This window comes from Beta vulgaris, chromosome 5 (genome assembly GCF_026745355.1).
Source record: "Beta vulgaris subsp. vulgaris cultivar EL10 chromosome 5, EL10.2, whole genome shotgun sequence".
NCBI lineage: Eukaryota > Viridiplantae > Streptophyta > Magnoliopsida > Caryophyllales > Amaranthaceae > Beta > Beta vulgaris.
The window spans coordinates 61,551,734-61,565,900 of record NC_079206.1 but is presented as its reverse complement, the minus strand read 5'-3'; the positions used below and the strand labels follow the sequence as shown (position 1 = coordinate 61,565,900).

Below are 14,167 nucleotides of genomic sequence, written 5' to 3'. Positions count from 1 at the left end.
AAAAAATTCACCTATAATTAGGTGGATTAAATCACTTATATACATTTGATGTGGGTTTTTTTTGTATGTATATAGTATTTGTATCTGCAAATTTTACCTCCTGTTGCTTTATGAAAAATTATTATGCCTGAAAAAATTGAGGTGATAAAATTAACAAAAGTAGCATAAAAAAGCAAGAAAATTGTTCTTAATAACATTTGATGTGGATACTGAACGTAATGTATATAATATTTTCAGAGGTCAAGTCTCGTTAAACCAACTTGTAAAATTGTTAAGTTGTCATGACGGTATATCCAGAGTATTGAGTCTGTAGAATAGACATGAGTTGTGTAACTCTTATAAGCACAACTTCCTCACTCCCGTATGGAGTTCCATCATCAATAGGAGGTGGCTTTATGTAATTGGGAGACATACCATATGATGCATAAACCTAATGAATTTAAATCTGATATATCCTTAATGAATTTAAATTTTCATACATATTAAATAATCTTTTCTTCTTCTGACATAGCATATATATATATATATATATATATATATATATTGAACAAATTAACAATATAATTGAATTTGATATTTTAATTAATATTAAATTAAGGAGAATGATTTCCTCTTCTTACATATGTGTCAAAGACTCCGATAAAAATTAAGTTGATAATATAACTTGATTAACACAATCAAAAGAAACAATGAAGACTTGAATTTCATATCAATAATTATATTGTTAATATTTTAAAACCTAAATATTGACTATTATCCGGTAATGTATATTATATTAATTAAACTTTTCCCTTTATTAATATCCTCCAATTGAACCTCATACGCAAATTCTTCCACCTTATTTGAGCACAATCTTTTTTCTGCTTTATATTTCTTCTCTCAATAATATATTTGGTTAATAATGAGAAAAAGCCTAAAAAAAACCAACGAAATATTGATTCAAGAAAAAACATATTTAAAAATTTAAAGTAATTATAAATATCTGTTTGAATCATTTTTTTTGTAAAGCTTATGAATAACTAATTGAGAAAAAAACGTTAATATGACATGCACGCATACCGTGCAAAAAATGCTAGTAATTATAAATTACAAGTTATAACCATGCAATTTAAGAAATCACACAAACCCACTTGTATAGGTATAGCCCAAGTATGGTAGTGGCCCTGTCACGGAGTCTGCAAACCTTATACCCGGACGTGACCCAAGAAACATCACCGACAATGCTTGAGATCGGTCCAACAACATTGTCCGAAAACACTGTTGGCAGCCGTCAAATGAGACAACATAGAGAAACTTCCATTATGTGAGGCATATCATAGTCATACACGTGTAAATAGATTATACACCCTGTCAGAGGAATAGAACTTCTATAAATAGCCAAGTGGTACTATTCAATGGATAAATTCTCTCAACACTAATTTTTTCTCTCTCTCTCTCTAAACCCTAGTTGAATGCAATACTGACTTGAGCGTCTAAGGGGGTTTCCTTGCGCCCCCCAGGGTAATTTATGTTTGCTTCTGATAAGTCATTTATATATATAGTTTTTAGATGCATTTAGGTTGCATTTTAGAGCATTTAGTTTCATATTTAGTTTCATTGTTGCATTATATTCTTAAGTTATGCTTTTCTATTCCTATTCGGTATGTTTTCTTGTTTTTGATGAATTTCAGGCATTGAAGACTTATTTGGAGTATGATTAGCAAAGCTTAAGTATTAGGAGCACTTGGAAAGAAGTTACAATGCATAAGGATCGTACGGATATGTCATAGTACGAGTTTGAGCAAAAACGAAGCGGGAAATCATTAGAAGAAATATGAAAAAAAGTCATGTCTATTCTTCTGATCATAACTTTTGATGTGATCCTTATAATCGAGTAATTCCACCAGATTTGAAAACCAGACTTGAAGATCTTTCCAACGATAGGTGGCACGCCCCGAGGAGATTTCTAGTCAAGGAGTTCTGCCTTTCGGAAGATTGCACTGTTTCTGCTGGAATCTGCCACGCGTACGCGCGGATCACTAATCCGCCTATTAATGATTTATTTAAGACTTTCCTTATCTTGTAAATTACTTTCCAAGTCATATTAGGTCATTGAATATATATATATATATATAGATAGGTTTTCATTCTTTTTCTCCTCACTCCCTCTCACGTTATTTCTTTAGGTTTTAGTTTTCTCTCCTCTTTTTCTCTCTAGTTTTTAGTGTAAACCCTAGTTTCATTCTTTTTCATTAATTTATGAGTTTCATTAGTTTCTTTCATTGATTTCTTTAATTATGTTTTCTTTTATAGTTTTAGATTTCATTATTTATCTCATGATAGAGTAGTTTCTTTTATCTATGGTTAAGTTAAACCCTAGTATGATTTAATTCATGATTGTTTGCTTCCTTGCAGCTATTCACTAGCGGACGCAGGGGTGTAGCTAGACTTAACGAGGCCCCGTGCAATATCTAAATATTGGGCCCTCGATCATAATTTGTTATATATATAAAAGAACAGCTATTTTATTAACCCAAATTATCAGTTCATCCCTTCAACTTCTCTTGAAAAGGGGCTATTTAATTTTGTAAAAATAAAAATTGTATTTTAGCAATAAATTGTGTAATATTGTTGAGATGAGAATTTAATGAAACTTTGAACTTCTTTGGATAATTGTGTAATTTGAATTGGGTCTTTGGATGAGAAAATTTTGGGAACTGGATGAACATTGTGAATGACTGAATGTGGAAGAAGCTTTGTACATATCGAAGTAAGGAGGAAAGATGCCTCGGTTATCGTGTGAATTAAAAGAATGAAAATAATAAATTAGGCCCTTAAAAAATAGGTTAATGAGATTAAAACCTGTGACCTGATGCATTGAGGTCCTTTCATTACCACTAGTCCATTTTAATCTACTTTGTATAATAAATCAACAATATAATAAAAATACTATTTGAGGCCTTTTTATTTGGAGGCTCGGTGCGGTCGCCCACCCCGCACATGCCTAGAACCGCCTCTGAGCGGACGTCTACTCCACTTCTTAACGGGCTCTTCTCAATGTCGCCACCTATGGAATAGACGTCTACTCCACTTCTTAACAGACTCTTCTTAACGAAATCTTCTCAATGTCGCCACCTATGGTGTAAACTTGGTTGTAATCCCCCATATTTTTAAGATATTAAATTAAATAGTTTTAATCATTGTTAATTATTAAAGCTATTTAATTTCGGTATTTAAGAGCAGAAGGGTATTTTGGTCATTTTACCAAAATAGTATTTGAGTATTTCCACAAAGAAGTATTTTAGTATTTTCAAGAAAGTATTTTATTAATATTAGTAGGAAGATTATTTTGGAAATTGATCATCAAATGTATTTTGGCAATTTGATGAGTAAGGGCATTTTCGTCTTTTACCCAAATTGACTACTACTATAAAAAGGGGGAAAACCTAAAGTTTCCCATCTTTTTTTCACTAGCCACTTTCTTCAAAAAGGAGTAAGAAGTTCCTTTTTCTCTCAAACCTTTGTTCTTCCTCAAGTAAGTTTTCTACAAGTAATTTCTTCAAAGATTAAAGTTCTAATCTAGTTTTTGTTTTTAAAAATTGTAGGAAGATCTTGCAAATATCAAAGGGAAGCAAAGAGGTAATGATTTTTTCTGAAATTTTTGGGGTTTCTTCCATATTTTTCTCTCTCTTCTCGCCCCTCTCTTTGTTGGCGAATTCCGGCCACCACGGTGGTGGTTCGCCGGCGAGCTCCGTCGGAGAAGCGGCCACTGCCGGCCAGCAGTAGGTGACCGGCGACTGGGCACGAGAGCCGCTGCCACCGTCGCGTCAGTGGTGGTGCGGGTGGTGCTTGTGGTGGCGCCGGTTGGGTTAGTTTTTCAGATTTGTGGTTTTTGAACCACTTGTAAAAAAAAAAAAAAAAATTTCTGTTATTATTTTAAGTTAATTACAGCAGCAATTAAGTTGTTAAATAATTATTTTTATGAAGTTTTAAGTACTAGTTTATAGTGGGTTTTGCCTACTAGTAAAGGTTTTCAAGTTATGACTTTAAAAATAGTTTTTAAAGCATTTGTAAGAAAAATCAGCTTTATTAGTATATTTAAAATGCTGATTTTAATTATTAAGTAGCTTTGAATTGTTGTTGGAAAGTACTAATTGATAGTACTTTATTGTTGGTAGGTTTCAAGAATAATTAAAGCCAGTCAAACTTTTGACTGTTAATTTTTGTGTAATCAAGGTACATACACTTTGACCTTGACTTTAGTAGTTTCAAAGGATATATATTTTATTGAGCATGAGGAGTAAGGAGAGGCTTATGCCTTGAAATTGTTTGAGTATATGTTGAGAACTTAGAAAGGAGATTAGGAATGGAACTTTTGAGTTATTCCTATATTTGAAAAGCATGTGATTGATGATTATTGCTTTTGAGCATGATTAAAGTTATTAAAGTTACTCTTGAAGTTTGACTTGCCTATGAATATTTTATTGAGCATGGTCTCATTTGAGGTTATATATTTTATTGAGCATGGTCTCATTAGAAGTTTATATTTTATTGAGCATGGTCTCATTAGAAGTTTAGATTTTATTGAGCAAGGTCTCATGAGAAGTTATATTTTGTTGAGCAAGGTCTCACAAGTTTCAAGTTATTGAGCAAGGTCTCACTAGTTAAAGTTATTGAGCAAGGACTCACAAGTAGTTGAATCATTGAGCAATGACTCAATTGATTGGATCATGGATCCTTAAGAAAGTAAGAAAAAGGACTCATGGAGTCATTAAAGTAATAAGATGAGCAAGGTCTCAAAGAATTTAGAATTGAGTTAATTATGGTGTTTGTTGCATTCACTTGTTAAAGAAAGATAAGAAATTGATTTATTTGCTAGATGTATTATTGTGATTGTGTCTCACATAATGGGCTTTGGCAATAAAACTCTTGGGATGGATCCCCCATGAGTATTGAACATAAGGGGGGAGTTAGTGTGAAACTATACTCCTGCATATAGCTTAGCATGACGATGTTAATGCTTTTATTTTATCGAGCAAGTTTATGGAATTCCAATTTTCAAGATCTTTGAGTGGACTAGGTGTCACTCGTATTCTTTACCTCTGAGATGTTGAGTCTAGAGGCTCACTCTCACCCTCGTTCATTACTAACAAGCTTAAAATTCTCGAGTCAAGTTATTTAAAGTTCATGGAACTTTAGTAAGAGGTGTGGGATCTCTTACACAAGAAATAGTAGCCCGTATGACTCCAAGAGGAGGACGGTGCCCGTTCATTGCCAAATAATAATAAAAGAAAGTATTTAGTAAGTTCAGTTATATGCTTGTCGCATGTAGAGTCGTAAGAAGAGCAAGCCGAAGTGATTGAGGATTGCATGCATTATTATTCGCATTAGTTAGTTGTGTTATGTACTCAGCGTTGCTGATGTATGTGTTTCTTTGTTTCTTTTGGTTGTTGTTTTTCCTCAACAACCCTGTGATGATCCATTTGGTGAGCAGAGTTTAGAGAAGAAGTTGCAGGTACAAGTTCTTGATGTGCATGGAAATCATAAGCATCCGGATGGGAGTTTTAGTACACGAGTACTTTCTTATTTAAGTTATCTTGAATTTTATATTTGACTTTACTTGACCAATGGGGTCAAGGTTTGACTTTTGATATGGGACTAGTATGGGATAGTCTCGGAGTTTGTAATTCATTTACATACTTTCTTATTTCCGTTGTATTAAAGTATTTTCAGTTTATTTTAAAAGACTTCCGCTGTATTATCTGATTAGCCTTACGTATTATCATGCGTGGCATAACAACTCCCGCAATTTCTCCTAGTTTATAAAAGGAGGAGTCGTGGGGGTGTTACAAAGTGGTTATCAGAGCTCCAAGGTTTATATTACCTTATTTTACAAAAGTTTTCGAACTTAAAAGTATTTCAAAGTCGAATTGCAAAAAGGGAAGGGAATTGCATATGCATATGTACATTGCGTCGCATTAGCCACTAAGTCTTTATGTGTCTTAGATTAGTAAGTGCTCTAAGTTCTAGTAGCACTTTTGATGTGTTTTATGTGACTAAGTGTTTGATTGCAACGTGGTTAGCATTTTCTACTTGCATGGAGTCCAGTTTGGACTAAAGGTGTAGTATGACTACGAAAAGTGCTAGTTTTGCTTTAATCTACTACTCTAGTAAGAGAGTTAGTATAAAAGTTCCTTAGAAAGGAGATTGCGAATTAAATGTCAGCGTGGCATTTGCTTAGTATTTTTGACCTATATTGAGGGTCAATAAGCGATTTTTGAGTCAATTTTTTTCTTTGGCAAATCAATGGCCGATAGAAACGCTAGAATTGATGCTCAACTGAGGAATTTAGTCCGAGTGACTACGAATTTAGCTAGAAGAGGTCCTTCGAAGAAGAAGTCTGTTGATTGGTTTAAGAGGGTTAGTGATAGTAAACCGCCTTCTTATGATGGGAAGGGGATCCTGTTAAGCTTGAGAACTGGGTTAGGGATTTTGAGAAGCTATTCGATGCTATCCAATGTCCAGATAATAGGAAAGTAGCTATAGCTGCATATTACCTTAAGGAGGAAGCTGACTTTTGGTGGTCGCAGCATAAGGAGACGTTAATGGCAGGCCTGACTTTGATTGGAAGGCTTTCGGAGTAGCTATGAAGGAGAAATTTTATCCAATTTCTTGAGGAGGCAAAAGGCCACTGAGTTTGATGAGTTGAAGCAAGGTGACATGACTGTGGAGCAGTACTATGAGAAGTTTGTAGGATTGATGAAGTTTGCTCCAGAGTTAGTACCTACTGAGGAAAGAAAGGCAATTAGGTTCGAGACTGGACTTAGTCTTGAGGTGAAGCTTGGGCTAGGAGGTTCAACTTTCAGGACCTTAGAGGAAGTGTATGATAGAGCTGCTCATTTAGGTTCCTATTTGAAACAAGCTGGAGTTGAGAGCTCAAACAACAAGAGGAAGGAAATCCTAGTCAGAATTTCCAGAGGAACGACAAGAAGTTCAAGCCTCAAAATAACTTTCACCAAGGAGGACAATCTAGTGGCCAAAGGAATGGAGGCCAGTATCAACCACAGAAGGGTGGAAATGGTTCTAATAAGGGAAAGAAAGGAGACGAACGCGTGTATTTCTGCAAGAGGTGCCCATACAATCATCCTGGAAAGGATTGTGAAGGAAAGCTGGTGGAGTGTAACTACTGCACAAATTGGGTCACCGAGAGTATGAGTGCTTCTCCAAGAACCCTGAGTTGAAGACTGACAAGGGAAGAGCGGAAACCAATTTGGTCAGGGTAATCGAAACCAGTCAGGAGGCAACAACTATCAAGGTGGGAACAAGCAAAATGGGAACAACAAGACGTTTCGGTGGTGAGCTGGTCCTAGTGTGCCTGCAGTGGCAAGGTTGAATGTCATAAGTGCTAGGAAGCTGAGACGTCAAGGACGTAGTTACGGGTAATGTTTCTATTAATTCCACTTTTGTTAAAGCTTTATTTGATTCAGGAGCCGAACGTTCATTTGTTTCAAAGTTAGTTGTTTCAAAATATGGCTTAGGAAACCCTAGGGATGAGATTCCTATTATGTTACCATCTGGGGAAGTAGTAACTTGCTCAAGAGTATATGAAAACGTCCTTGTGAGAATTGGGGATGTAGACTTTGAAACCAACCTCATAGAATTTCCATTGGAAGACTTGGAGATCATTTTAGGGATGGATTGGCTTAAGGAGTATAAAGCCGAGATTCTTTGTGGAGAACAAAAAGTGAGATTGAGGAATAAGAATGGGAAAAAGGTGACTTTCAAGACTAAACACAAGAAGGTAGAATTAAGATCATTTCAGCCTTAAGTTTGGTAAAACAAGTGAGCAAGGGAGCTTCGTTATTCTTGTGTAGTGTGCAGAGGTTGGAAGAAGAGAAGCTTAAGATAGAACATGTGAAAGTGGTGAATGAGTTTCCAGACGTATTTCCGGAAGATATACCGGGAATGCCACCTCAGAGGGAGTTAGAATTCACCATAGACTTAGTTCCTGGAACTGCCCCTATATCAAAAGCACCCTATAGAATGGCTCCAGCAGAGATGAAGGAGCTCAAATAAGCAACTAGAGGAATTACTCGAGAAAGGGTACATTAGACCTAGTTATTCCCCATGGGGAGCGCCTGTTTATTCGTAAAGAAGAAGGATGGAAGCTTGAGGCTTATTATCGATTATAGAGATCTTAACAAGGTGACTATTAAGAATAAGTATCCGTTACCGAGGATTGACGACCTATTCGATCAATTAAGAGGAGCGGAATATTTTCAAAGATAGACTTGAGGTCAGGGTATCACAACTGCAGATTGGGAGAAGGACATACCAAGACTGCCTTTAGGACGAGGTATGGTCACTATGAGTTCACCGTGATGCCATTTGGTTTAACCAATGCACCAGCGATGTTTATGGACCTATGAATAGAGTGTTTCGAGAGTATTTGGACAAATTTGTAGTCGTATTCATCGATGATATCCTTATCTATCGAAGAACAAGGAGGAGCATGAAGAGCACTTGAGATGTGTTTATCTACACTTAGGGAGAATCAGCTTTACGCAAAGTTCTCGAAGTGCGAATTTTGGATGGAAGAAGTGGCATTTCTTGGCCACATTGTGTCAAAGAAGGGAATTTCCGTAGATCCGTCGAAGATAACCGCAGTGAGCGAATGGCCTAAACCTAGGAATGTTACTGATATAAGGAGTTTCTTGGGTCTAGCTGGCTACTATAGACGTTTTGTGAAGGACTTTTCGAGGGTAGCTAAACCAATGACTAGTCTCATGAAGAAGGATACGAAGTTCATATGGACCGAGGAGTGTGAGAAAGCCTTTAAGAAGCTTAAGGAGTTGTTGACTACAGCTCCGATTTTGACGTTGCCAGAGGAAAATGCCGAGTTGGAGGTATATAGTGACGCTTCGAAAAATGGTTTAGGGTGTGTGTTGATGCAAAATCGAAAGGTTATAGCCTACGCTTCTAGGCAATTGAAACCGTACGAAGTGAATTACCCAACCCATGATCTAGAATTAGCCGCAATAGTGTTTGCTTTGAAGATTTGGCGACACTACTTATATGGAGTGAAGGTGAAGTTGTATACAGATCACAAGAGTCTGAAGTATTTGTATACTCAGAAAGATTTGAATATGAGGCAGAGAAGATGGTTAGAGTTGGTGAATGACTACGATATTGAGATCTTATACCATGAAGGAAAGGCAAACGTCGTTGCCGACGCGTTAAGTCGTAAGTCTAGCCATAGTTTAAGTACTTTGGTACTTCCAGAGAATTGTGTGACGAGTTTAGGAAGCTCAACATTGAAGTTGTTGGGAGTAGTGGAGTGGAAGCATGCTTAAATGCCATTTCAATCCAGTCAGAATTGAATGAAGAAATTTTAAAGGCTCAAGAAGGGAATGAGGAAATGGAGAAGATAAAGAAGCTATCGAGGAGAAAAAGACAAAGGATTTAGTATCCATGATGATGGAAGTGTCCGATTCAATGGAAGATGGTGCATACCGTCAAGTTGCACCGAGTTGAAAGAAAAAGTGATGAAAGAAGGGCACAACACGACTTATTCTATCCACCCTGGAGGGGATAAATTATATAAGGACTTGAAGCTAATGTTCTGGTGGAACAATATGAAGAGAAGTAGCTGAATTTGTTGCTAGGTGTTTGACTTGCAGAAGGTGAAGAGCGAACACAAGAGACCTCAAGGGACGATTCAACCGTTACCAGTGCCTGAGTGGAATGGGATGACATAGCGATGGATTTCGTTGTAGGTCTTCCTAAGACAGCGAAAGGATTCACCAAAGTGTGGGTGATAGTAGATAGACTAACTAAGGTAGCAAAATTTGTTCCAATGAAGGACAATTGGTCGATGGAACAGTGTGGTAAAGTATATGTGGACCAAGTGGTGAGGCATCATGGAGTTCCTTCCACTATTGTGTCTGATAGAGATTCAAGATTCTTATCTCATTTTTGGGAGGCATTACAGAAAGCTTTTGGGACCAATGTGCTTAAGAGTACAGCTTTTCATCCAGCAACTGATGGTCAATCGGAAAGAACCATTCAGACTCTCGAGGATATGTTGAGGGCGTGTGCCTTAGATTACCCTAAGACTTGGGATGAGATGTTGGCTTTAATAGAATTCTCATACAACAATAGCTACCATTCTAGCATTAAGATGGCTCCTTTTGAAGCTCTATACGGCCGGAAATGTCGCAGTCCATTGTGCTGGAACGATATTAGCGAGACGGTTACTTTGGGACCGCAAATGATTGAAGATACCGTAAATCAAGTGAGATATATTCGTGAGAAGATGAGGGCGGCCCAGGATCGTCAAAAGGCCTATGCAGATCAGAATAGAAGAGATAGCGAATATCAAGTAGGCGAGAAAGTCTTACTAAAGGTGTCACCTATGAAAGGGGTGATGCGTTTTGGGCAAAAAGGAAAGCTTAGCCCGAAGTTTATAGGTCCGTATGACATCATTGAAAGAATTGGAAGATTGGCTTATCGTTTAGATTTGCCAAATAACTTGGGAAAGGTGCATAATGTGTTCCATGTATCCCAACTAAAGAGATATGTGCCCGATAAGTCTCACGTATTAGATCCCGAGATTATAGAAGTGGATGAGACGCTTTCTTTTGAAGAGAGACCAGTAAAGATCATGGACTCTAAGGTGAGGAGTACAAGAAATAAAGATATAAAGATACTCAAGGTTTTGTGGTCTAACCAGCGTACCGAAGAGGCTACCTGGGAGGCTGAAGACGAGATGAGAAAGAAGTATCCTGAGCTCTTCGACTAGGTGAGTTGAGTTCCGGGACGTAACTCCTTTAAGGGGGGTAGAGTGCGTGCGCGCATTTTGCTAGAAATTAGTAAGAATTTGTTGCATTTGTGCACTATTTTTAGAGTTTTCAAGGAAAACTTTTCAAACAAAGTAAGCATTTCATAGTCTGAACATTCAAGGCAAAAGTTTTATTAAGTAGCGTATTATTTGGCTACTTGTTTTATTCAGTAGCGTATTATTTGGCTACTTGTTTTACTCAGTAGCGTATTATTTGGCTACTTGTTTTACTTAGTAGCGTATTATTTGGCTACTTCTTAAGAAAGAACTATATTATGGCGTAATGCTAATATATAAAATTTCAAAGTTGAAAGTTTAATTAGAGAGGAGGGTTTTGTTAAGTTTCGGGATGAAACTTCTTTTAAGGGGGGTAGACTGTAATCCCCCATATTTTTAAGATATTAAATAAATAGTTTTAATCATTTTTAATTATTAAAGCTATTTAATTTCGGTATTTAAGAGCAGAAGGGTATTTTGGTCATTTTACCAAATAGTATTTGAGTATTTCCAAAAGAAGTATTTTAGTATTTTCAAGAAAGTATTTTATTAATATTAGTAGGAAGATTATTTTGGAAATTTCATCAAATGTATTTTGGCAATTTGATGAGTAAGGGCATTTTGTCTTTTACCCAAATGACTACACTATAAAAGGGGGAAAACCTAAAGTTTCCCATCTTTTTTTCACTAGCCACTTTCTTCAAAAAGGAGTAAGAAGTTCTTTTTCCTTCAAACTTTGTTCTTCCTCAAGTAAGTTTTCTACAAGTAATTTCTTCAATAATTCTAGCTTCTAATCTAGTTTTTTTTTAAAATTTAGGAAGATCTTGCAAATTATCAAAGGGAAGCAAAGAGGTAATGATTTTTTTGAAATTTTGGGGTTTCTTCCTATTTTTCTCTCTCTTTCTCCCTCTCTTTGTTGCGATTCCGGCCACCACGGTGGTGGTTCGCCGGCGAGCTCCGTCGGGAGAGCGCACTGCCGGAGCAGTAGGTGACCGGCGACTGGGCACGAGAGCGCTGCCACGTCGCGTCAGTGGTGGTGCGGTGGTGCTTGTGGTGCGCCGGTGGGTTAGTTTTTCAGATTTGTGGTTTTTGAACCACTTGTAAAAAAAAAAAAAAATTTCTGTTAATTATTTTAATTAATTTACAGCAGAATTATTGTAATAATTAGTTTTTATGAAGTTTTAAGTATTAGTTTTAGTGGGTTTTGCCTACTAGTAAGGTTTTCAAGTTATGACTTTAAAAATAGTTTTTAAAGCATTTGTAAGAAAAATCAGCTTTATTAGTATATTTAAAATGCTGATTTTTATTATTAGTAGCTTTGAATTGTTGTTGGAAGTACTAATTGATAGTACTTTATTGTTGGTAGGTTTCAAGAATAATTAAAGCCAGTCAAACTTTTGACTGTTGATTTTTGTGTAATCAAGGTACATACACTTTGACCTTGACTTTAGTAGTTTCAAAGGATATATATTTATTGAGCATGAGGAGTAAGGAGAGGCTTATGCCTTGAAATTGTTTGAGTATATGTTGAGAACTTAGAAAGGAGATTAGGAATGGAACTTTTGAGTTATTCCTATATTTGAAAAGCATGTGATTGATGATTATTGCTTTTGAGCATGATTAAAGTTATTAAAGTTACTCTTGAAGTTATGGCTTGCCTATGAATATTTTATTGAGCATGGTCTCATTTGAGGTTATATATTTTATTGAGCATGGTCTCATTAGAAGTTTATATTTTATTGAGCATGGTCTCATTAGAAGTTTATATTTTATTGAGCAAGGTCTCATGAGAAGTTATATTTTGTTGAGCAAGGTCTCACAAGTTCAGTTATTGAGCAAGGTCTCACTAAGTTAAAGTTATTGAGCAAGGACTCACAAGTAGTTGAATCATTGAGCAATGACTCAATTGATTGGATCATGGATCCTTAAGAAAGTAAGAAAAAGGACTCATGGAGTCATTAAAGTAATAAGATGAGCAAGGTCTCAAAGAATTTAGAATTGAGTTAATTATGGTGTTTGTTGCATTCACTTGTTAAAGAAAGATAAGAAATTAATTTATTTGCTAGATGTATTATTGTGATTGTGTCTCACATAATGGGCTTTGGCAATAAAACTCTTGGGATGGATCCCCCATGAGTATTGAACATAAGGGGGGAGTTAGTGTGAAACTATACTCCTGCATATAGCTTAGCATGACGATGTTAATGCTTTTATTTTATCAGCAAGTTTATGGAATTCCAATTATCAAGATCTTTGAGTGGACTAGGTGTCACTCGTATTCTTTACTCTGAGATGTTGAGTCTAGAGGCTCACTCTCACCCTCGTTCATTACTAACAAGCTTAAAATTCTCGAGTCAAGTTATTTAAAGTTCATGGAACTTTAGTAAGAGGTGTGGGATCTCTTCACAAGAATAGTAGCCCGTATGACTCCAAGAGGAGGACGGTGCCCGTTCATTGCCAAATAATAATAAAAGAAAGTATTTAGTAAGTTCAGTTATATGCTTGTCGCATGTAGAGTCGTAAGAAGAGCAAGCCGAAGTGATTGAGGATTGCATGCATTATTATTCGCATTAGTTAGTTGTGTTATGTACTCAGCGTTGCTGATGTGTGTGTTTCTTTGTTTCTTTTGGTTGTTGTTTTTCCTCAACAACCCTGTGATGATCCATTTGGTGAGCAGAGTTTAGAGAAGAAGTTGCAGGTACAAGTTCTTGATGTGCATGGAAATCATAAGCATCTGGATGGGAGTTTTAGTACACGAGTACTTTCTTATTTAAGTTATCTTGAATTTTATATTTGACTTTACTTGACCAATGGGGTCAAGGTTTGACTTTTGAATATGGGACTAGTATGGGATAGTCTCGGAGTTTGTAATTCATTTACATACTTTCTTATTTCTGTTGTATTAAAGTATTTTCAGTTTATATTAAAAGACTTCCGCTGTATTATCTGATTAGCCTTACGTATTATCATGCGTGGCATAACAACTCCCGCAATTTCTCCTAGTTTATAAAAGGAGGAGTCGTGGGGGTGTTACATTGGTAACATCTCTAGCTTCTCTCAACTGTCATCAATGTTTAGCACACATTATGTGAGCAACAGGCGCCGCGAGTGCACTACTGGAGAATTATTGTCGATCAAGCAGGGAAAAACAGAGTCTCTTCGTGATTTTATAGGTCGCTTTAATGTAGAAGATGTCCTTTTTCTCGTCTGCAGCAGGATGTGGCAGTTCTTGCCTTGATGACAAGGCTGAAAAAAGGATTCGCGTTTAGAAATTACTTGGACCGCAAAATGTTCACCTCTCTGGGGCCTGTCTTGGGAAAGGCCAATGACTTCATAAGGGGTGAAGAGTTT

The 14,167-nt window shown here is 36.5% G+C and overlaps 2 protein-coding genes and 2 long non-coding RNA genes across 4 annotated transcripts; all 4 read left to right on the top strand.

Moving 5' to 3' along the window:
- Positions 1-3,144: 3,144 nt before the first annotated feature.
- On the top strand, positions 3,145-5,754 carry LOC130591647 (uncharacterized). The gene is made up of 3 exons (XR_008969628.1): positions 3,145-3,618; positions 4,158-4,215; positions 5,474-5,754. It is a non-coding gene; the product is annotated as an uncharacterized LOC130591647 (long non-coding RNA).
- A 1,555-nt stretch (positions 5,755-7,309) lies between these two features.
- LOC130591479 (uncharacterized) lies at positions 7,310-8,055 on the top strand. The gene is made up of 3 exons (XM_057394808.1): positions 7,310-7,367; positions 7,467-7,753; positions 7,861-8,055. Exons 1-3 carry the CDS (start codon positions 7,310-7,312, stop codon positions 8,053-8,055), a joined length of 540 nt encoding a protein of 179 aa, XP_057250791.1.
- A 452-nt stretch (positions 8,056-8,507) lies between these two features.
- Positions 8,508-9,445, top strand: LOC130591478 (uncharacterized mitochondrial protein AtMg00860-like). Its single transcript, XM_057394807.1, has 3 exons — positions 8,508-8,885; positions 9,036-9,148; positions 9,262-9,445. Exons 1-3 carry the CDS (start codon positions 8,508-8,510, stop codon positions 9,443-9,445), a joined length of 675 nt encoding a protein of 224 aa, XP_057250790.1.
- Positions 9,446-11,645: 2,200 nt separating this feature from the next.
- Positions 11,646-13,827, top strand: LOC125497400 (uncharacterized). The gene is made up of 3 exons (XR_007274097.2): positions 11,646-11,668; positions 12,183-12,240; positions 13,494-13,827. It is a non-coding gene; the product is annotated as an uncharacterized LOC125497400 (long non-coding RNA).
- The last annotated feature ends 340 nt before the right edge of the window (positions 13,828-14,167 follow it).

Bases quoted from the DNA above. Each gene is read 5' to 3' on its own strand.
- LOC130591478 (XM_057394807.1), top strand. From the start codon at position 8,508: ATGTGTTTATCTACACTTAGGGAGAATCAGCTTTACGCAAAGTTCTCG. The intron at 8,886-9,035 runs GTATATAGTGAC...TTTGCTTTGAAG, and splicing joins AGGAAAATGCCGAGTTGGAG to ATTTGGCGACACTACTTATA. The intron at 9,149-9,261 runs GTTGGTGAATGA...TGGTACTTCCAG, and splicing joins AGGCAGAGAAGATGGTTAGA to AGAATTGTGTGACGAGTTTA.
- LOC130591479 (XM_057394808.1), top strand. From the start codon at position 7,310: ATGGGAACAACAAGACGTTTCGGTGGTGAGCTGGTCCTAGTGTGCCTG. The intron at 7,368-7,466 runs GTTGAATGTCAT...TATTTGATTCAG, and splicing joins AGTGTGCCTGCAGTGGCAAG to GAGCCGAACGTTCATTTGTT. The intron at 7,754-7,860 runs GTGACTTTCAAG...TGTAGTGTGCAG, and splicing joins GGAATAAGAATGGGAAAAAG to AGGTTGGAAGAAGAGAAGCT.